The sequence below is a fragment of the Oncorhynchus clarkii genome, chromosome 28 (genome assembly GCF_045791955.1).
Source record: "Oncorhynchus clarkii lewisi isolate Uvic-CL-2024 chromosome 28, UVic_Ocla_1.0, whole genome shotgun sequence".
NCBI lineage: Eukaryota > Metazoa > Chordata > Actinopteri > Salmoniformes > Salmonidae > Oncorhynchus > Oncorhynchus clarkii.
The window spans coordinates 25,667,781-25,691,782 of record NC_092174.1 but is presented as its reverse complement, the minus strand read 5'-3'; the positions used below and the strand labels follow the sequence as shown (position 1 = coordinate 25,691,782).

The following is a 24,002-nucleotide window of genomic DNA, read 5'->3' as shown; positions in this document are numbered from 1 at the left end:
AATTATTTCACCTCCATGGCCTGTTTATTGCCTTACCTCCCTGCTCTTCTACATTTGCACACACTGTACATAGATTTTTCTATTGTGTTATTGATTGTACGTTTGTTTATGTGTAACTCTGTGTTCTTATTTGCCGTCCTGCTTTACTTTATCTTGGCCAGGTCGCAATTGTAAATGAGAACTTGTTCTCAACTGGCCTACCTGGTTAAATGAAGGTGAAATGAAGTAAAAAATAAAATAAACTATGGGTACACAGAGGGTGTTTATACAAACAAAAGCTAGAAGATGCACAGTGACATCTAGTGGCAAATTTACTCCTGTACACCAAGTTTATTATCCAATACGGTACAAAAGAAACAAATACTTTGATTTACCACCTGTTTGTCATACAATAAAATGCCTTCTTGTATAAAGCAATTTAATCTTGCCAATATGGTAATTCTGCCTAATAAATGTTAACATATGAGTTCATGTTGGCCAATGTTTGATGACAAAGAAATATTTTCTATAGAAGTCAGTAGTGGCATAATTCTGACAGCAGAGGAAGGTAGTGGCCTGTTTCTGAAAATAAAAAGAAACACGACACTTCTGTTGCTTTTTCTATTATTTTATTTCTGTGACCAAAGGTAGAGAGAGGTGGGCCAGGATGAACTTGCTTTGTTCCAGTATAATATTTCTGTGACCAAAGGTAGAGAGAGGTGGGCCAGAATGAACCTGCTTTGTTCCAGTATAATATTTCTGTGACCAAAGGTAGAGAGAGGTGGGCCAGAATGAACCTGCTTTGTTCCAGTATAATACAAAAGGTACTACATGAAAAACTTTTCGAGGGTTGATATCAAAGTTAAACATGAATGTTTTTTATTCATACACCAAATATTGGTCTTACGAAAATGATGACAAGCATGAATTCACATGGGCCACATAGTACCTTGGTGCCATATAATTTGATGAATACTGTACATTTGCACAAAATTCAGACTTCACAGAGAACGAATATTGCCATACACATGCTCATAATACATTCAAATCTACTCTTCAAATATACTTTTGTAAACAGCAGTCAATATGACAATCGGTTTTGTTATATCCAATATTTTCATTGGTAAAATATCAGATTTGGTCATTACCCCTGGGAACACCACGTCATTTCAACGTGGATAATTCTGTACTGTAATATTTGGTTAAGACGTTGATCAATGAGATTACAACCTATAGTCCTATCCACCCACTCAAAAAGACAGCCCAAAGTTAGTTGAATTTTCATCATTTTGTCATTATGCTTTGAACCATCTAAAAGAACGACAAAATTCCAATGGAAAAGCAATGTCAGATGTTTTGTTTAATAACCTATCAATGCTTTAAAAAAAACACAGCAAAGTTCAAATGAGAAAACATTGTCTGAGATTTTGCTTAGGTATACAACAGATTAACGTGTTATCACTGTGCTTCATCTAATAGCAGAAACAAATTACCTGGATTGCAGTTGAGATTACATTAAAAGTACATGGTGCAAGTGATCAATGCAGTCAACACAACCAAATATCAACAAATCTTCTGATTGATCTTCTGCTTTCGGAGAGATAACATGAATAATATGCATGTAAAGGCTAAACGTGGAGGAGAGATTGACTTCATCACTACTTGTTTTTGTAAGAAGTGTTGACAAGCTGAATACATCGAGCTGTCTGTTTAAACTACTATCACACAGCTCAGACATGCATACCCCACAAGACATGCCACCAAAAGATCTTTTCACAATCCCAAGTCAAGAACAGACTATGGGAGGCGCACAGTACTACATAGAGCCATGGCTACATGGAACTCTATTCCACATCAGGTAACTGATGCAAGCAGGACAATCAGATTTTAAAAAACAGATTTAAAAAATATACCTTATGGAACAGGGGACTGTGAAGAGATGACACACACTCTACACACACGTACACATGGATGTTGTATTGTAAATATGTGATAGTAGAGTAGTGGCCTGAGGGAACACACTTAATGTGTTGTGAAAAGTGGTATGAAATGAAATGTCATGTAATATTTTTAATTGTATATAATTGCCTTAATGTTGCTGGACCCCAGGAAGAGCAGCTGCTGCCCTGGATGGAGGCAGCTAATGGTGATCCTTAATAAATACAAAATACAAAGTTCCAACTGTACGACTGACTTAAGTCTGGCTTCAATTCCAGTTATTCTACAAATAATGTTAGATTCACGTCTCCATCCTATTCCTTAACTTCGATTTTTGGTTGAGTTTGAGACGTGAATCAAACATAGAAATGATGAATTAAGTCAGTGGCACAGACGGAACATAAAGAAGATACAACTCCTTCAAATGTTGATCTCTGGTTGCGTTGACAACCAAACACAATTCAATATCACTACATATCATTACATTTCAAATCAACCAGAGTTTGAAAGCCTAGGCCTGCTGAACTGAAACAATACCTGTTGATGACTTTACAGATTCTACTGAATATAGGCCTAAATAGCATCGTTGATGATACAGTACATGAGTGATAAAGTATGGTCTCTTTTCATTTGCTACTTAAAACCTACCCTTTTGGAATGACTGAGAGCAACAGCGAATCTATATCATTATTAAGTGGAGAACTCGCAAAAATCATTCTCATGATATCGCACTGGTAAGAGTCAGTGACAAATATCATAGCTAAGCAGGGCTGGGCTTGGTTAAAACCTTGGGTAGGAGACCAAAGGGAATCTGTACAGAAATACATTCTCCAGTAGGAGGTGCTGCCCAGCCTATTGTTTTTTTTTCTTATTTTGGTAGTGGATATGACATTGAAGATCTTTTAAAGATGTTTTAAAGGTATATATTTTATACAAGGTTTGTCTAGGTTGAAATTTGGTTACAATGGCGACATAATCCTGTTGTAGAAATTTCACCCTCAAAACAACAGTTGATGACTTTTTGTATTTTCCACTTAGATTCCACGTCACAAGACGTTGACAAATTACGTTGAAACAACGTTGATTCAACCAGTTTGTGCCAGTGGGTAGTATCACCTTTGAGTTTATGTAGTATCACCTTTGAGTCATTTCGGCTTTCGAGATTCACCCCACTTCTCTGGCCACTGGCCTATCACATCTAAGACAATCTGTTTTGTTCCATTAAAAATGTTCATTGCTAAAGTATCAGTTTTAGTCTTGATTATCTCCTTTGGGTCACCACCTCTCTGGCTACTGGCCAATCCATCACATGATACAGTAGAGGACCTTAAGTGATTGGCCATGCTGCAGGTCAGTTGGTGGCCAGCTGAGTTGCCCTCCGTCTGGGACACAGGATCCTGCCGAAGGCCCTGCGGAAGCTGCTGTGACAGAGCGGGTAGAGGAAAGGGTTAATGGCCGAGTTGAGCCACAGCAGCCAGAAGGTGACCTCATACCAGTGGTGCTGGACGCAGCGTCCCTTGCAGGCAGCTCTGATGATCATCAGGAGGGTGTAGGGCGCCCAGCACACAGCAAACACACACACGATGACAGCCAGCGACTTGGCAATCTTCTTGTCCCTTGACAGGCAGCTGCGCTGTGTGCCCCTAGTGGAGGTGTCCTGCCGCTCCAAGGGGGGATGGAAGATCTGGGAGTGGAAGGACCCCGAGCCTGATCCCCTCTCCTGGACCGACACAGTGCTAGACAGCTTCTTAACCACTACCGAGTTCCGGGAGAAGAGGGAAGTGAGGCGGAGGCATTCCCCTCTCCCCAGGGGAGGGGGCTGTCCATCAGGCGCGTGGGCCTGTCCACTCGTCTCATCTCTGTTCCGGAGCCTCCTCCGACGTATGTTGAGGTAGATGCTGAGGTTGAAGAAGGTTACGGAGATTAAGGGGGAGAAGAACTCCAACATGGAGGCACTGAGGAGGAAGTACCAGGTGTAGTAGAACTCAGCGTAGCACTCATCCTCCGGGACACGGCTCTTCCCCACCACCAACTCCCAGAAGATGATGGCAGGGCCATAGAGGACAAAGGCCAGGACCCAGACTGCTATCATCTTCATGATGGCTTGGTGGGTCATGCCCTGTCTGGCACGATAGCTCACCTGGCAGAAACAAGAGACAAAGATGATGGACATGATTAATGATTTTGGGCTTTGTTGTGTTATGACTCATTCTGTCTAGATGTTGGTTTGTAAAGGGCAATTCCACAATAACTGAATTGCACAGACTCAGGTTTTTTTCTTATAATGTATGCCAAACAAAAACCATTGATTTCAATGTTCAATAAACCATACAACTGTAACGATGTGCGCTGAGAGTCGGGAAGCAAGTTCAGGGAGTGTGTGTTTTAATAAATAAATGAAACACAATACAAAACAAGAGACACAAACAACACAGACAGGAAACAGAAACAATGATGCCTGGGGAAGGAACCAAAGGGAGTGACATGTATAGGGAAGGTAATCAAGGAGGCGATGGAGTCCAGGTGAGTGTCATAAAACAATGATGCCTGGGGAAGGAACCAAAGGGAGTGACATGTATAGGGAAGGTAATCAAGGAGGCGATGGAGTCCAGGTGAGTGTCATAAAACAATGATGCCTGGGGAAGGAACCAAAGGGAGTGACATGTAAAGGGAAGGTAATCAAGGAGGCGATGGAGTCCAGGTGAGTGTCATAAAACAATGATGCCTGGGGAAGGAACCAAAGGGAGTGACATGTAAAGGGAAGGTAATCAAGGAGGCGATGGAGTCCAGGTGAGTGTCATAAAACAATGATGCCTGGGGAAGGAACCAAAGGGAGTGACATGTATAGGGAAGGTAATCAAGGAGGCGATGGAGTCCAGGTGAGCGTCATAAAACAATGATGCCTGGGGAAGGAACCAAAGGGAGTGACATGTATAGGGAAGGTAATCAAGGAGGCGATGGAGTCCAGGTGAGTGTCATAAAACAATGATGCCTGGGGAAGGAACCAAAGGGAGTGACATGTAAAGGGAAGGTAATCAAGGAGGCGATGGAGTCCAGGTGAGTGTCATAAAACAATGATGCCTGGGGAAGGAACCAAAGGGAGTGACATGTAAAGGGAAGGTAATCAAGGAGGCGATGGAGTCCAGGTGAGTGTCATAAAACAATGATGCCTGGGGAAGGAACCAAAGGGAGTGACATGTATAGGGAAGGTAATCAAGGAGGCGATGGAGTCCAGGTGAGTGTCATAAAACAATGATGCCTGGGGAAGGAACCAAAGGGAGTGACATGTATAGGGAAGGTAATCAAGGAGGCGATGGAGTCCAGGTGAGTGTCATAAAACAATGATGCCTGGGGAAGGAACCAAAGGGAGTGACATGTAAAGGGAAGGTAATCAAGGAGGCGATGGAGTCCAGGTGAGTGTCATAAAACAATGATGCCTGGGGAAGGAACCAAAGGGAGTGACATGTATAGGGAAGGTAATCAATGAGGCGATGGAGTCCAGGTGAGTGTCATAAAACAATGATGCCTGGGGAAGGAACCAAAGGGAGTGACATGTATAGGGAAGGTAATCAAGGAGGTGATGGAGTCCAGGTGAGTGTCGTAATGCGCTGATGCGCGTAACGATGGTGACAGGTGTGCGCCATAACGAGCAGCCTGGTGACCTAGAGGCCAAAGAGGGAGCACAAGTGACCACAATTTTATGCACAATGACTACTTTTAACAATTTACACAGTACATTTTACAAAAACACATCTACTGGAAGAACTGCGCAGATGCAAAGTTTAGTAAAACGTCCACGTTTTCAAAAACCCTTAAATATCTGCTCCAAATGAACGTTCAAGATATCTGCAGAAAAAAATATGGTGTCAGCTATGACACCTATTTTGGTTATTGAAATGCATAATAATAATAATAATATTAATAATATACATCCGATAACAGAATTAAGTTAACGGAATTTCATAATGGGTCCCTGATCTATAATACACAGAAATGTATAATTATTGATATGAATGTTATTCTCTTCATGGTTATGTATCCTAAATGTGTACACAAAAGGTAGAAATATGCAATATCTTCCTTTACATATTTGGGTGTTATTCTACACACTGGCTATTACTTTAATGAGCTCCACCACCAAACAAGACCGCATTTAGTTGGTCTGAACAGGACCGAATCTGAACCAATCCTAGACGTCTATGTTTCACAGGTTTGGACATCAAAGTACAGCACAGTAGCGCTACTGTACCGTAATGTACTATACTCTACTTTACTGTACTCTACTCTGCTCTACTGTACTCGACTTCTTTACTGTACTCTACTGAAATGTATTGAACTACACTCTGCATTTTATTTAGTGTAATATACTGTGCTCTACTGTACTGTTACGTACTGAGCTGTCCAAACTTGTGGCAACTATGATTGGTTCACATTTGGACCAAATCTTAACCAGTCATGGACATCTATGTTAGGACGTTAAAATCAAGGCTGGTCCGGACATGACCAAAAAACAACTGTGGACATCTGTGAACGTTGAAATCATAGCCAGGTCGGACCAAATTTCAACTACTTTTCAACGTCCATGAACGTCTCGGTGCTCACTGGTTGAAAAAAAAAAGACCCCACCTTGTCTAGCATATTTTGGTTTTGGTGACATTTGGAAAGTTTACAAATACAAATACAAATATGCTGTTTCCATCAGGGATGAGATTTTTCATCCGACATGTACATTACCTGCATAAAAAGGTTGGATGGAAACCTGGTTGTGAGGATGAAACTTAGTGTGTAATATATGTACACAATATATGTAAACTTACAGTGTGTAATATATGTACGCAGTCCACCCTTCAACTTGCACTAGGGAGTGACCAGGACCATGTGACCATGTACCAGGTAGTGTATAGGGGTTGGAGTTCTAGGTGGCAGAGTATTTCCTGGTCAGGTCAGTAACAAGTCCTGGCCCTAGTCTTGTAGGGCTTTCTAGGGAGATGTCTTGGTACATCCCCCCAGCCTAGTCTGCTTCATGAGCTTCAATGAGGTTCTTCAACATGCTCTCTTAGATTTGATCCAATTTCTATCGGAAAAAGCTCAACTTGCACCACCTGTACTGACCCTACATCTTCATCTTGATCCCAATCTTTCCTTTTCACTTCAGATGCTCTACAATATGTGACGGCCTGCCACTTCTATTTCAAGTTGGGAGGAAAGTGCTTTAAGGCAAAATGCCGCTCCTTGGCCGCCGACCATCTCTTTCTCTCTACTGATTGATTGGAGGGAAACTGGAGGATCATAGAAACTGGAGGATGTCTATGATCAAAGCGTAATGTCGTGTGGCTTAAAGGAGAGCCTCAGCCTCTCTAGTTTCATTTGTATTCATGCCTCTGATGTTAAGTGTTGTGCTGGTGAAACAAAACAGAACATTATACACAGTATTACTCTCCTTTGTCTACTGTGCTTTGTATGCTTTACCTCATACAAAGACACTAGAGAAGGAATGATCAGTCACCTGGCATATGCACATACAGTCACTGATGGCACAAATGATTTAAATTGGCATAATGAAAGTGGGTGACACTGTCTGTGCCCATTTCTGAATTCAGAGATGATGTTGTTTGGTACGAGAGTCGGTTTAAATAAATATATACAAATATTTCTACACTCTCTGCCACATTGTGTTGCTAAAACTTTTTTTTACACCACAGATCACTTACTACCAAGACATTTTGTGCAGTAATTGTTATGGTTAAACTGATTGTGACAGTTCAGTCAGTGGTCTAATAAGGTATCTGATACATTCGTTCCCTATAGTTTATTTTAATTCAGTATGTATCTTTAGTATGTCCTTTCCTGGACACGTCGCCAACAGAAGCAACCTACTCAAAAATGGTCGATATGACACACTCACGCAGAACTAAAGAAGATGTCAATACACTCAATCTTCTTGCTCACCAACACTCATCGATAGCCTATCATGAAGTAAGTGCTGGTCTTGGCAGAATCAGAACGGTTGATCAGCGCTAAAAGTTTCCCCTAGTACACCTCAATTAGCCTACAGCCATAGACCTCTTTGCGCTCTTGTATACCAAGGACTCTATAAAAGTATGGCTCTGCACAGTCATATGGCTCTGCACAGTCATATGGCTCTGCACAGTCATATGGCTCTGCACAGTCATATGGCTCTGCACAAACATGACCATAGGTTTCACTTCAGCCAGTAAAAAGAGGGGAATGACTGACTATTCAAGTTTATTCTCCCAGCTGGGTCAGAATAGGTATCTGGTCATTTGAATTCAGATTGGGTGCTGTGAAGAGTTTACTTCACCCTGTCTTTTGGTGAAACAAAACAGAACATTATACACAACATCCCTCTCTCCTTTATCTGCCTTAACTCATTCAAAGGATCTGACAACTGGGGGAAAACTGGTTGAGTCAACATTGTTTCCACATCATTTCAACCCCCCAAAATCTGTGTTGACAATGTGGAAAAACTAATTGGATATGGCAAGTCATCAACGTTAGGGCATTTTGTCTCTCAACTTAGTCCAATGACATTTAGTTGATTTCACGTTGAATTTAAGTTTATTTGTCACGTGCGCCGAATACAACAGGCTTACAGTGAAATGCTTACTTAGCTACAGGCTCTAACCAATAGTGCAAAAAAGATATTAGGTGAACAATAGGTAAGTAGAGAAATAAAACAACAGTAATGCAGTCGTGGCCATGCAGTCGTGGGTGAACAGGGAGTACTGATCACGCACCCCTGGGGAGCTCCAGTGTTGAGGCAGATGTGGCAGATGTGTTGCTACCTACCACCTGGGGGCTGCCCATCAGAAAGTCCAGGATCCAGTTGTAGAGGGAGGTGTTTAGTCCCAGGAGACTTAGCTTAGTGATGAGCTTTGAGGGTACTATGGTGTTGAACGCTGAGCTGTAGTCATTCTCACGTAAGTGTTCCAATTTCGTGGTATCCAACTGTTTAGTAGCTACTATCTTGTCTCACGGGCTCGGGAGAGACGAAGGTTGAAAGTCATTCGTCCTCCGATACACAACCCAACCAAGCCGCACTGCTTCTTAACATAGCGCGCATCCAACCCGGAAGCCAGCTGCACCAATGTTTCGGAGGAAACACCGTGCACCTGGCAGCCTTGGTTAGCGCGCACTGCGCCCGGCCCGCCACAGGAGTCGCTGGCGCTACCGGCCAAACCCTCTCTAACCCGGACGACGATAGGCCAATTGTGCGTTGCCCCACAGACTTCCCGGTCGCGGCCGGTTACGACAGAGCCTGGGCGCGAACCCAGAGTCTCTGGTGGCGCAGCTGGCGCTGCAGTAGAGCGCCCTTAACCACTGTGCCACCCGGGAGGCCCTCATAAGTGTTCCTTTTGTCCAAGTGGGAAAGGGCAGTGTGGAGTGCAATAGAGATTGCATCATCTGTGGATCTGTTTGGGCGTTATGCAAATTGGAGTGGGTCTAGGATTTCTGGGATAATGGCCTTTCCAAGCACTTAATGGCTACGGACGTGAGTGCTACGGGTCTGTAGTCATTTAGGCAGGTTGCCTTTGTGTTCTTGGGCACAGGGACTATGGTGGTCTGCTTGAAATATGCTGGTATTACAGACACAATCAGGGACATGTTGAACATAACAGTGAAGACACCTGCCATTTGGTCAGCACATGCCCGGAGCACACGTCCTGGTAAACCGTCTGGTCCTGTGGCCTTGTGTATGTTGACCTGTTTAAAGGTCTTACTCACGTCGGCTACGGAGAGCGTGATCACACAGTCGTCTGGAACAGCTGATGCTCTCATGCATGCCTCAGTGTTGCTTGCCTCAAAGCGAGCATAGAAGTGCTTTAACTCGTCTAGTAGGCTTGTGTCACTGGGCAGCTCGTGGACGTGCTTCCCTTTGTAGTCTGTAATAGTATGCAAGCCCTGCAACATAAGACGAGCGTCGGAGCCCCGGTGTAGTATGATTCAATCTTAGCCCTGTATTGACGCTTTGCCTGTTTGATGGTCCGTCGCAGGGCATAGCAGGATTTTCTTGTAAGCTTCCAGGTTAGAATCCTGCACCTTGAAACGGCAGCTCTACCCTTTAGCTCAGTGCGAATGTTGCCTGTAATCCATGGCTTCTGGTTGGGGTATGTACGTACAGTCACTGTGGGGACGTCCTCAATATTGATAAAGCCAGTGCCATCGGAAGAATCCCGGAACATGTTCCAGTCTGTGATAGCAAAACAGTTCTGTAGTTTAGCATCTGCTTCATCTGACCACTTTTTTATAGACTGAGTCACTGGTGCTTCCTGCTTTCATTTTTGCTTGTAAGCAGAAATCAGGAGGATAGAGTTGTGGTCAAATTTACCAAATGGAGGGCAAGGGAGAGCTTTGTACGCGTCTCTGTGTGTGGAGTAAAGGTGATCTAGAATTGTTTTCCCTCTAGTTGCATTTTTAACATGTTGATGGAAATTTGGTAGAACTGATTTAAGTTTCCCTGTATTAAAGTCTCCGGCCACTATTTTAAAAAATATATATATTTCACCTTTATTTAACCAGGTAGGCAAGTTGAGAACAAGTTCTCATTTACAATTGCGACCTGGCCAAGATAAAGCAAAGCAGTTTGACACATACAACGACACAGAGTTACACATGGAGTAAAACAAACAGAGTCAATAATACAGTAGAAACAAGTCTATATACGATGTGAGCAAATGAGGTGAGATAAGGGAGGTAAAGGCAAAAAAAGGCCATGGTGGCAAAGTAAATACAATATAGCAAGTAAAACACTGGAATGGTAGATTTGCAGTGGAAGAATGTGCAAAGTAGAAATAAAAATAATGGGGTGCAAAGGAGCAAAATAAATAAATGAATAAATAAATAAAATTCAGTAGGGAAAGAGGTAGTTGTTTGGGCTAAATTATAGGTGGGCTATGTACAGGTGCAGTAATATGTGAGCTGCTCTGACAGCTGCTGCTTAAAGCTAGTGAGGGAGATAAGTGTTTCCAGTTTCAGAGATTTTTGTAGTTCGTTCCAGTCATTGGCAGCAGAGAACTGGAAGGAGAGGCGGCCAAAGGAAGAATGGTTTTGGGGGTGACCAGAGAGATATACCTGCTGGAGCGTGTGCTACAGGTGGTGATGCTATGTGACCAGCGAGCTGAGATAAGGGGGGACTTTACCTAGCAGGGTCTTGTAGCTGACATGGAGCCAGTGGGTTTGGCGACGAGTATGAAGCGAGGGCCAGCCAAGGTCGCAGTGGTGGGTAGTATATGGGGCTTTGGTGACAAAACGGATGGAACTGTCATAGACTGCATCCAATTTGTTGAGTAGGGTATTGGAGGCTATTTTTTAAATGACATCGCCGAAGTCGAGGATTGGTAGGATGGTCAGTTTTACAAGGGCATGTTTGGCAGCATGAGTGAAGGATGCTTTGTTGTGAAATAGGAAGCCAATTCAAATCAAATCAAATTTTATTTGTCACATACACATGGTTAGCAGATGTTAATGCGAGCGTAGCGAAATGCTTGTGCTTCTAGTTCCGACAATGCAGTAAGAACCAACGAGTAACCTAACTAACAATTCCAAAACTACTACCTTATACACACAAGTGTAAAGGTATAAAGAATATGTACATAAAGATATATGAATGAGTGATGGTACAGAGCGGCATAGGCAAGATGCAGTAGATGGTATCGAGTACAGTATATACATATGAGATGAGTATGTAAACAAAGTGGCATAGTTTAAAGTGGCTAGTGATACATGTATTACATAAAGATGCAGTAGATGATAGAGTACAGTATATTCGTATACATATGAGATAAATAATGTAGGTTATGAAACATTATATTAAGTAGCATTGTTTAAAGTGGCTAGTGATATATTTTACATCAATTCCCATTATTAAAGTGGCTGGAGTTGAGTCAGTGTGTTGGCAGCAGCCACTCAATGTTAGTGGTGGCTGTTTAACAGTCTGATGGCCTTGAGATAGAAGCTGTTTTTCAGTCTCTCGGTCCCAGCTTTGATGCACCTGTACTGACCTCGACTTCTGGATGATAGCGGGGTGAATAGGCAGTGGCTCAGGTGGTTGTTGTTCTTGATGATCTTTATGGCCTTCCTGTGACATCGGGTGGTGTAGGGGTCCTGGAGGGCAGGTAGTTTGCCCCCGGTGATGCGTTGTGCAGACCTCACTACCCTCTGGAGAGCCTTACGGTTGTGGGCGGAGCAGTTGCAGTACCAGGCGGTGATACAGCCCGACAGGATGCTCTCAATTGTGCATCTGTAGAAGTTTGTGAGTGCTTTTGGTGACAAGCAGCATTTCTTCAGCCTCCTGAGGTTGAAGAGGCGCTGCTGCGCCTTCTTCACGATGCTGTCTGTGTGGGTGGACCAATTCAGTTTGTCTGTGATGTGTACGCCGAGGAACTTAAAACTTACTACCCTCTCCACTACTGTTCCATCGATGTGGATAGGGGGGTGTTCCCTCTGCTGTTTCCTGAAGTCCACAATCATCTCCTTAGTTTTGTTGACGTTGAGTGTGAGGTTATTTTCCTGAAACCACACTCCGAGGGCCCTCCCCTCCTCCCTGTAGGCCGTCTCGTCGTTGTTGGTAATCAAGCCTACCACTGTTGTGTCGTCTGCAAACTTGATGATTGAGTTGGAGGCGTGCGTGGCCACGCAGTCGTGGGTGAACAGGGAGTACAGGAGATTTAACTTTGGATTGGAGATGTTTGATGTGGGTCTGGAAGGAGAGTTTACAGTCTAACCAGACACCTAAGTATTTGTAGTTGTCCACGTATTCTAAGTCGGAGCCGTCCAGAGTAGTAATGTTGAACAGGCGGGTAGGTACAGGTAGCGATCGGTTGAAGAGCATGCATTTAGTTTTACTTGTATTTAAGAGCAATTGGAGGCCACGGAAGGAGAGTTGTATGGCATTGAAGCTTGCCTGGAGGGTTGTTAACACAGTGTCCAAAGAAGGGCCAGAAGTATGCAGAATGGTGTCGTCTGCGTAGAGGTGGATCATAGACTCACCAGCAGCAAGAGCGACATCATTGATGTATACAGAGAAGAGAGTCTGTCCAAGAATTTAACCCTGTGGCACCCCCATAGAGACTGCCAGAGGTCCGGACAGCAGACCCTCCGATTTAACACACTGAACTCTATCAGAGAAGTAGTTGGTGAACCAGGCGAGGCAATCATTTGAGAAACCAAGGCTGTCGAGTCTGCCGATGAGGATGTGGTGATTGACAGAGTCAAAAGCCTTGGCCAGATCAATGAATATGGCTGCACAGTAATGTTTCTTATCGATGGCCACCTTGAGCGTGGCTGAGGTGCACCCATGACCAGCTCTGAAACCAGATTGCATAGCAGAGAGGGTATGGTGAGATTCGAAATGGTCGGTAATCTGTTTGTTGACTTGGCTTTCGAAGACCTTAGAAAGGCAGGGTAGGATAGCTATAAGTCTGTAGCAGTTTGGGTCAAGAGTGTCCCCTCCTCTGAAGAGGGGGATGACCGCAGCTGCTTTCCAATCTTTGGGAATCTCAGATGGCCCGAAACAGAGGTTGAACAGGCTAGTAATAGGGGTGGCAACAATTTCGGCAGATAATTTTAGAAAGAAAGGGTCCAGATTGTCTAGCCCGGCTTATTTGTAGGGGTCCAGATTTCAGAACATCAGCTGACTGGATTTGGGAGAAGGACAAATGGGGAAGGCTTGGGCGAGTTGCTGTGGTGGGTGCAGTGCTGTTGACCGGGGTAGGGGTAGCCAGGTGGAAAGCATGGCCAGCCGTAGAAAAATGCTTATTGAAATTCTCAATTATAGTAGTAGTATTCTCAATTACACTAGGAGTGCTGCCCTCTGGGTGAGTGGTTTCCTTATTTCCTTACACAGCTGACCAAGGGTGGTCTTAGTGCCAGCATCTGTATGTGGTGATAAATAAACAGCCACGGAAAGTATAGCTGAAAACTCTCTAGGCAAGTAGTGTGCCCTGCAATTTATCACAATATACTCTTCTTCAGGCGAGCAAACTCTAGAGACTTCCTTAGATTTTGTGCACCAGCTGTTATTTACAAATATGCCCCCCCCCTCATCGCGTGCTGTTCCATCTTGCCAGTGTATCCATGTCGTCATTCAGCCACGATTCCGTGAAACACAGGAAATTACAGGTTTTGATGTCCAGTTGGTAGGATATTCGTGATCGTACCTCGTCTAATTTGTCATTTGGTTGACAACTCAACCAAATGTAAATCAAAACTAGACATATAACTGACGCCTGTGCCCAATGGGCAAGTAAGACACTAGAGAAGGCACGATCAGTCAACTGGCATATGCACATCCAGTCACTGATGCTACAAATTATTTAAATTGGCACAATGAAAGCAGGTGACAGTGTCTGTGCCCATTTCTGAAAGTCTAACTTCAGAGATGGTGTTGTTTGCTACGAAAGACAGTCAGTTTAAATTAAGTTCATATAAATATGTATACGTTCTCTGCCACATTCTGTTGCTGAAAGTTCTGCACATCACAGATTACTTACGACAAAGACATTTTGCACTGTAATTGTTATGGTTAAACTGATTGTGACAGTTCAGTCAGAGGCCCTAATAAGGTGCGTTCCCTATCATTTATTTTAATATTATATTTAAGCGATGGTGGCCAAGCTTTTCAGATTTGAAACCTCATTCCTCTGGCTGAAGAGGAGAAGCCCACACCTTCACATTAGGCATTATTAGGCAGCCGCCAAGAGCAGCAGTTTGACTAGGGCGGCATTTTCCGAGCTAAACTGACCAAGATACATCTCCAACAACACCTCACATTACTCTGCCCAAAAACAATAACTTCTCACTCAGTGGCATGAGGGCTATTTTGGTGAGCGCTGATGCTTAAGCAGGGGCGCAAAATATTTAGCCTGTCCATGCCCAGCGAGCCTTTACAGGTTGCTGTTAGAGAGACAGCGCTGTGACGCTCCACCAACACTCCACCAACACCAACGCTCCATCAAATTCAATTTCTGTATTTTGAATGTTACACATCTTAAAAAACTTGATGGCTGACAAGCAAAACATTTTGGGACTATGTCAACAAAAGAAAGAAAATTATACCTATTGCTTTACATTTTCAAATAATCCAGATAATATAAAGTGTTCTATAACAATGCTTAAATCGCTGATGCATTATGCTATAAACTTCAAAATGACCACAAAAGATGCGACTGATGCAAAAACACTACCGTTCAAAAGTTTGGGGTCACTTAGAAATGTCCTTGTTTTTGAAAGAAAAGCAATTTTTTTTGGTCCATTAAAGTAACATCAAATTGATCAGAAATACAGCGTAGACATTGTTAATGTTGTAAATGACTATTGTAGCTGGAAACGGCTGATTTAAAAAAAAAATGAATACATAGGTGTACAGAGGCCGTTGTGTTTGCTAATCCAAGTGTATCATTTTAAAAGCCTAATTGATCAACCCTTATGCAATTATGTTAGGACAGCTGAACATTTTTGTGCTGATTAAAGAAGCTATACAACTGGCCTTCTTTAGACTAGTTGAGTATCTGGAGCATCAGCATTTGTGGGTTCGATTACAGGCTCAACATGGCATAAACAATGAACTTACTTCTGAAACTCGTCAGTCTATTCTTGTTCTGAGAATTAAAGGCTATTCCATGCAAGAAATTGCCAAGAAACTGAAGATCTCATACAACGCTGTGTACTACTCCCTTTACAGAACAGCACAAACTGGCCCTAACCAGAATAGGAAGAGGGGGAGGCCCCGGTGCACAACTGAGCAAGAGGACAAGTACATTAGAGTGTCTAGTTTGAGAAATAGACGCCTCACAAGTACTCAACTGGCAGCTTCATTAAATAGTACCAGCAACACACCTGACGGGAGTCTTGACCCTTTCAATAGTAATTGAGCACTTAGTGTTGTTTTTCTAAGAACCAAACAAATGTAAGGTTTAAGTGCCTAAATGTTCAAGAGAATGCGTGGAATGGTTTACCAAACTCTCACTCTCCTCTCTCACCTCTTTCGGTCTCAGGCAACATTTCCTCTGCAAGTTGTCAAGCAAAATGAAAACAATTGCAACCAACATCAAGAGTTAAAGTGCAGTGCATTAAAAAAAACAGCTTCATATTAGTGGAAACCAAGACTGTTCTCAGGGCAGGCCTGGTTGTAACTTGACATGTTCGAGTCATGTCTTGGACAATTTTAGCATTTTAGCTAACCCTAACCCTTTTCTTAACCTTAACCTAATTATCCTAACCTGCTGTATAAGTTTGAACCTGCTACGAAATGTAACTGCTAGTCAAAACTGGCAGACTTGCCCTGAGAGCAGTGTGAGTATCCACTAATAAGACACAGCGTCAAAAACATGATGTCCATGCTTTTTTAATGATATTTCCATTCTGAGGTCGAAATTATACTCTGAAATTATGAAAATGATGATGCCATTTCAAAAATACAAAAAAAAAATCGCTGAAGTTGGAGACTTTTATCTCCCTCACCAACTTCAAACATCTGCTATCTGAGCAGCTAACCGATCGCTGCAGCTGTACAAAGTCTATCGGTAAATAGCCCACCCAATTTACCTACCTCATCCCCATACTGTTTATATTTATTTACTTTTCTGCTCTTTTGCACACCAGTATCTCTACCTGTACATGACCATCTGATCATTTATCACTCCAGTGTTAATCTGCAAAATTGTAATTATTCGCCTACCTCCTCATGCCTTTTGCACACAATGTATATAGACTCTTTTTTTTCTACTGTGTTATTGACTTGTTTATTGTTTACTCCATGTGTAACTGTGTTGTTGTCTGTTCACACTGCTATGCTTTATCTTGGCCAGGTCGCAGTTGTAAATGAGAACTTGTTCTCAACTAGCCTACCTGGTTAAATAAAGGTGAAATTAAAAATACATTTAAAAAACAATCAAATCAAAGCCACATTGACATTATCCCACAACTGGTCAAATCAAATGTTATTGGTCACATACACACGGTTAGCAGATGTTATTGTGAGTGCAGCACAATGCTTGTGCTTCTAGACCCGACAGTTCAGCAATATCAAACATGTAATCAAACAATTCCACAACAACTACCTAATACACACAAATAAGTAAAGGAATGTAATAATAATATATACATATAAATATATGGATGAAGATAGACAGAGTGGCATAGGCAAGATGCAATAGAGGTGTAAATTACAGTATATACACATATGAGATGAGTAATGCAAGATATGTAAACATTATTAAAGTGGCATTTCTAAAGTTACTAGTGATCCATTTATTAAAGTGGCCAATGATTTCAAGTCTGTATGTAGGCAGCAGCCTCTGTGTTAGTGATGACTGTTTAACAGTCTGATGGCCTTGAGATAAAAGCTTTTTTTCAGTCTCTCGGTCCCAGCTTGGATGCACCTGTACTGACCTCGCCTTCTGGATGGTAGCGGGGTGAACAGACAGTGGCTCATGTGGATGTTGTCCTTGATGAGATATATTTAGCCTTCCTGCGACATCGGGTGCAGTAGGTGTCCTGGAGGGCACGTAGTTTGCCCACAGTGATGCGTAGTTCGCCACTATTGAGTTTAAATGTGTGATGGGGGAAAACTCGATGCAGTTGCATATCACAATGTTATTTTTTGACAATAATATAAACTCAGCAAAAAAACAAACAAAAATCCCCTTTTCTTTCAAAGATAATTCGTAAAATCCAAATAACTTCACAGATCTTCATTGTAAAGTGTTTAAACACTGTTTCCCATGCTTGTTCAATGAACCATAAACAATTAATGAACACGCAACTGTGGAACGGTCATTAAGACACTAACAGCTTACAGACAGTAGGCAATTAAGGTCACAGTTATGAAGACTTAGGACACTAAAAGAGGCCTTTCTACTGACTCTGAAAAACACCAAAAGAAAGATACCCAGTGTCCTTAGGCATGCCTTAGGCATGCGGCAAGGAGGCATGAGGACTGCAGATGTGGCCAGGGCAATACATTGCAATGTCCGTACTGCGAGACGCCTAAACAGCGCTACAGAGAGACAGGATGGACAGATGTGGTCTGCCACTGCGAGGACGATCGTGTTATAACACCTGCACAGGATCGGTACATCCGAACATCACAGCTGAGGGACAGTACAGGATGGCAACAACTGCCTGAGTTACACCAGGAACGCACAATCCCTCCATCAGTGCTCAGACTGTCCGCAATAGGCTGAGAGAGGCTGGACTGAGGGCTTGTAGGCCTGTTGTGAGGCAGGTCCTGAACCAAACATCACAGCAACAACGTCGCCTATGGACACAAACCCACCGTCGCTGGACCAGACAGGACTGGCAAAAAGTGCTCTTCAATGACGAGTCACGGTTGTGTCTCACCAGGGGTGATGGTTGGATTCGCATTTATTGTCGAAGGGATGAGCGTTACACCGAGGCCTGTACTCTGGAGCGGGATCGATTTCGAGGTGGAGGGACCGTCCTGACATGACGATCCAGCATGACAATGCCACCAGCCATACTGCTCGTTCTGTTCGTGATTTCCTGCAAGACAGAAATGTCAGTGTTCTGCTATGGCCAGCGAAGAGCACAGATCTCAATCCCATTGAGCACTTCTGGGACCTGTTGGATCGGAGGGTGAGGGCTAGGGCCATTCCCCACCAGAAATGTCCGGGAACTTGCAGGTGCCTTGGTGGAAGAGTGGGGTAACATCTCACAGCAAGAACTGGCAAATCTGGTGCAGTCCATGAGGAGGAGATGAACTGCAGTACTTAATGCAGCTGGTGGTCACACCACATACTGACTGTTACTCTTGATTTTGATCCCCCCCCCCCTCCTTTGTTCAGGGACACATTATTCCATTTATGTTTGTCACATGTCTGTGGAACTTGTTCCGTTGATGTCTCAGTTGTTGAATCTTATGTTTGTACAAATATTTACACATTAAGTTTGTTGAAAATAAACGCAGTTGACAGTGAGAGGACTTATTTTTTTGCTTAGTTTATATATACAGTACCAGTCAAAGGTTACTCATGCAAAGATGTTTATTTTTTACTATTCTCTACATTATAGAATAATAGTGAAAACATCAAAACTATGAAATAACTCATATGGAATCAGCTTGTGACCAAAAAAGGGTTAAACAAATCAAAATATATTTTATTTTACCATGATGACAGCTTTGCACACTCTTGGTATTCTCTCAACTAGCTTCATGAGGTAGTCACTTGTAATGCATTTCAATTAACAGGTGTGCCTTGTTAAAAGTTAATCTGTGGAATTTCTTTCCTTCTTAATGCGTTTGAGCCAATCAGTTGTGTTGTGACAAGGCAGAGGTGAAATACAGAAGATAGCCCTATTTGGTAAAAGACCAAGTCCATATTATGGCAAGAACAGCTCAAATAAGCAAAGAGAAACGACAGTCCATCATTACTTTAAGGCATGAAGGTCAGTCAAATCGGAAAAAGTGCAGTCGCAAAAACCATCAAGAGCTATGATGACACTGGCTCTCATAAGGACCACCACAGGAAAGGAAGATCCAGAGGTACCTCTGCTGCAGAGGATAAGATCATTAGAGTTACCAGCCTCAGAAATTGCAGCACACAACACACCTCCAGGCTGTGTAAGGGCTTTTGACCAAGAAGGAGAGTGATGGAGTGCTGCATCAGATGACCTGGCCTCCACAATCACCCAACCTCAACCCAATTGAGATGGTTTGGGATGAGTTGGACCGCTGAGTGAAGGAATAGCAGCCAACAAGTGCTCAGCATATGTGGGAACTCTTTCAAGACTGTTGGAAAATCATTCCAGGTGAAGCTGGTTGAGAGAATGCCAAGAGTGTGCAAAGTTGTCATCAAGGCAAAGGGTGGCTACTTTGAAGAATCTCAAATATATTTCGATTTGTTTAACACTTTTTTTGGTTACTACATGATTCCATGTGTTATTTAACAGTTTTGATGTCTTCACAATTATTCTACAATGTAGAAAATAGTTGAATGAGTAGGTGTTCTAAAACTTTTGACCGGTAGTGTATGTGATCATATTCAAATGAAAGAACGGTTTGAAATTATGTTTTAGTCAAACAATATATCTGTTCGGCCTTCTTGCGGTCAATTTGTAGTCTATAAATATGTAATTATGCTCCATCCCCCTGACCATCCACTCAAGAAAAGATAAATACATTCTAAATAAATGTTTAAAAATGTATTTAAAAAAATACCAATAATCGGCCCACAGCTGAATCTAATTGATGATCCCTGGTCTAAACGATCCATTCCACCAATCAGGGTTGTATATGTACATTTGTATCAACATGCCCACAAGATCAAAATGAGCATTTCAATCGCAAAAGGAGGCTCAGAAAAGTTTGTGGTCACACGCACATCCTTAAAAAACATAGGTGCCGGGCTAATAAAGAATACTAGTATAGAACAAGAAGGCCAGCACACAGTTAAAGCTCCCAATTCACCGCTTTCTTGACAATGTTTCCATCCGAAACGGATCTTCGTCAGGTCAAACACACTGACTGCTCACATCCCAAAATATACACATTTCACCTCACAAGACCATTGCGGACATGATGCATTAGGTGTGAAAAACATTTGCATGTCTCTAATAATTAAATAACAATGAGATGGGTGCATGGAATGGTTCCAGAACATAACATATATTTACAAAATGACCAAGTGGGTAACCTGGAAGGCAAGACAAATCAAAGTAAAGTGATATATTCAGGTAAGAAATGGTCTGAAATCAGCTCTCTTCTCAATAATAGATTATCAGTATCTCCGCCCATCCTAGGTGTATTGACATGATCGATGCCTATGTATCTCAAAGAGCTAATGTTGTGACGAGCGTCCATGACATGCGCAGCCACAGGGTTTCTCTGGTCAAGGGCCCTGATATTACTCCTGTGTTCTGCTATCCTTGTTTTCAGAACTTGTATTTGTCTTCTATGTAAGAAAAGAAAAACAAAACATTTGATCAGGTATATCACATTTTTGTGGAACATGTAATGATGCCCTTAATCGATTGATGGGAAATTATGTAAATATATCACTAGCCACTTTAAACAATGCTACCTTATATAATGTTACTTACCCTACATTATTCATCTCATATGCATACGTATATACTGTACTCTATATCATCGACTGCATCCTTATGTAATACATGTATCACTAGCCACTTTAACTATGCCACATTGTTTACATACTCATCTCATATGTATATACTGTACTCGATACCATCTACTGTATCTTGCCTATGCTGCTCTGTACCATCACTCAGTCATATATCCTTATGTACATATTCTTTATCCCGTTACACTGTGTACAAGACAGTAGTTTTGGAATTGTTAGATTACTTGTTGGTTATTACTGCATTGTCGGAACTAGAAGCACAAGCATTTCGCTACACTCGCATTAACATCTGCTAACCATGTGCATCTGACAAATCAAATTAGATTTTAATCGGCTTGCCCGTAATAGGGTGATTGTACATTGTGCATTCGTTCGTGAAGTTACACTGGGTGCACCCGCCACATCTATAGTTACCGTCTGACACATTGTCTAGAAATGTACTGTGTGGCACTGGTGGAAGATCAGACCTCACCACCATGTGACTGATGTTGGGGGGCGTCTGAAGACGACCCGCTGGGGTTCTTTAAACGTATTTTCCTGTTGTGGATCAGTGCTCAACATGTACCAGTGTTTTTTAATGATGTGGTCGAACTGTTTACCAAGTGAGGAGTACTGAAGGAAGCATTGAATGCGTTGGTCAGGAGGGCGGGGAGGTTTGGGCATAAGGCTGTCATCCTAGGTCATATTTTTATAACGTTCCCTTGCATCATGCAGCCATTCCTCTGGGTAACCCCGCTGTCTGAAACGCTCATCCAGATGGTCGGTTCGTTTGTCATAGTCACTCTGTGTACTACAAATCCTACGTATGCAACTGTATCGGCTAATGAGGAGGCTCAGGGAAATAAATGATACAAAACATATTTGGATTTATTTTCATGAAATAAACAGTGATATAGTAGACATACAGTGATGATGCATAAATAAAATGAAAGAGACTGCAAGGGGGCTTTAATTAAGAACTGACAATTGTGTGTATGGTATCCCCCTCTCAAGGCATTCCCACGAACTAATTCAAGGCCATAAGGTTCCTCCTACTCACCGCTCTGGTGACAGAGAGGAAGCGGTCATAGCTGATCAGGACAATGTTGAAGACAGAGGCAGTACAGAGCAAGTAGTCCATGACCAGCCACAGTTTGCACAGTCCTCTGCCCAACATCCATCTCCCTGTCAGGATGTATGGGATGTACACTGGAATGCAGAATGCCCCTGGAAAACCAGATGGGGAGAGAGGAGAGGCATTGCAGTTGTTAAGATTACTTTATTGGTCAATATTGGGTCAACCAAAATGTGACTTCCACTTTTAACCCAACCCCTCTGAAAGACACACATCACACGTTTTTTCCCTCTTTTTTCCAGAGGTGCATGGAGCTGCCACATGAAAGCTGATGTTGTGTGTGTGTGTGTGGGGGGGGGGGGGGGGGGGGGTGGTAAGTGCATTGCTCAAGGGCACAACAGCAGGCAATGGAATCTAGGTTTGATACCAGCAACCCTCCAGTTGCAAGCTCAATTCGACAGATTTTTTTTTCTTCCCGTCGACCCAGCATTCGAACTGGCAACGGTCCAGTTGTTATCTGGTTTCTCTAGCCGCTAGGATACATGTTAGTCTTATGCTTGAATAAATGTTTTTATTCTACTCTGCCAAGAGGAGCGGAGCCCAGATTTGTTCATCTGGACTTCCTGGCAGTCTGCTGTCTATAACAATGTTTTAATGGGAGCCTGTACCACTAACATGAGGCTGAGTTGCGTTCCACAAATAACATTCCTCATATTGTACTGTTTATGATTCTCACTCAAACAGACAGACCAATAAATTACTTTAAATAAGAAAAGTAATGCAAATGACATCTTCAACATGCAATAACAATGTACTTAATTTAATAAATCATAAAATGTTCTCACCAACAAGAAAATCCGATATGGCGAGATTCAGGAAGTAATAGTTGCTTTGCCTCCTCAGACTCTTGTCTACTTTAAAGGCGAAAATGACCAAAGCGTTTCCCAAAACTATCACAACCACCAAAGTTACCATCATCATCAAAATAATGACCATGACAGGCGCTGTGAATGCGTTGTCGCTCCACATTTTGGTTGAGTCGTTATGCATGTAATTCCAGCTTGCGTTGGCATCGAGTTGATCTCCCCCCATGATCTTATTTATCAGCTTTAAATTGTGTTAAATCATTGACGGATATTCCAAGGAGTTGGAAATAGGCAATACAACACCTGCAATCCATGCGCATCTGCATCCACGCATCCAAAATGTAACTTCAGTATGTCCTTTGCTTGTCACCTCGCCGACCGGCGCAGCCTATTCGAATATGCATATAATGACCTAAAGATGCTGTCAATATCATATATCGTCTTGCTCAACAACGCTCATTCATTGCCTATCATGAAGTGCGCGCAGGTCTAGGCAGCATCAGAACTTTTGTTACGTGGGAAACGCTTTGGCATCTACATCACTATATACGTCGTCTGTGGTATCTACAAATAATTGAAACTTCCGCTAAAAGTTTCCACAAGTAAGCAAACACCTCCACTAGCCTACAGCCATACACCTCTATGTGCTCTGGTATACCAATGGCGACGGGTCATTCAGGGAAGGTGGGACATTAATACTTGTCACATATCAGTTTGCAAACAATGTAAAACAATTTTAGAATTTAGTTAATAAAGCAGCATACAAACAGTGTCTTTTTTTCTTTCTTGAGTAAGGCAGCTCCAAAATGTAGGTGTTTCAGCCTAGCTCAGTGCTTTCTGTGATGGTGGTGGAGCAGCCAGCAGAAAATAAGGAGAGTTGGTAATGTTCTCTAGTTGTGCCGTGATTGGCTCATTGTTCTGTCACTCAGGGGGACACTAAGTCAAAGGGAAAACAGGGTTTTAAAATGTTTAGCAAATGTATTAAAAACAGATGCCTTACTTACATAAGTGTTCAGACCCTTTGCGATGAGACTCGACATTGAG

At 42.5% G+C, this 24,002-nt stretch overlaps 1 protein-coding gene across 1 annotated transcript; it reads right to left on the bottom strand.

Moving 5' to 3' along the window:
- Nucleotides 1-1,315: 1,315 nt before the first annotated feature.
- Nucleotides 1,316-23,202, bottom strand: LOC139387210 (histamine H3 receptor-like). Its single transcript, XM_071133284.1, has 3 exons — nucleotides 22,938-23,202; nucleotides 22,078-22,244; nucleotides 1,316-4,057 (listed from the first exon to the last, which is right to left on the bottom strand). Exons 1-3 carry the CDS (start codon nucleotides 23,182-23,184, stop codon nucleotides 3,269-3,271), a joined length of 1,203 nt encoding a protein of 400 aa, XP_070989385.1. The 5' UTR covers nucleotides 23,185-23,202; the 3' UTR covers nucleotides 1,316-3,268.
- Nucleotides 23,203-24,002: the final 800 nt, after the last annotated feature.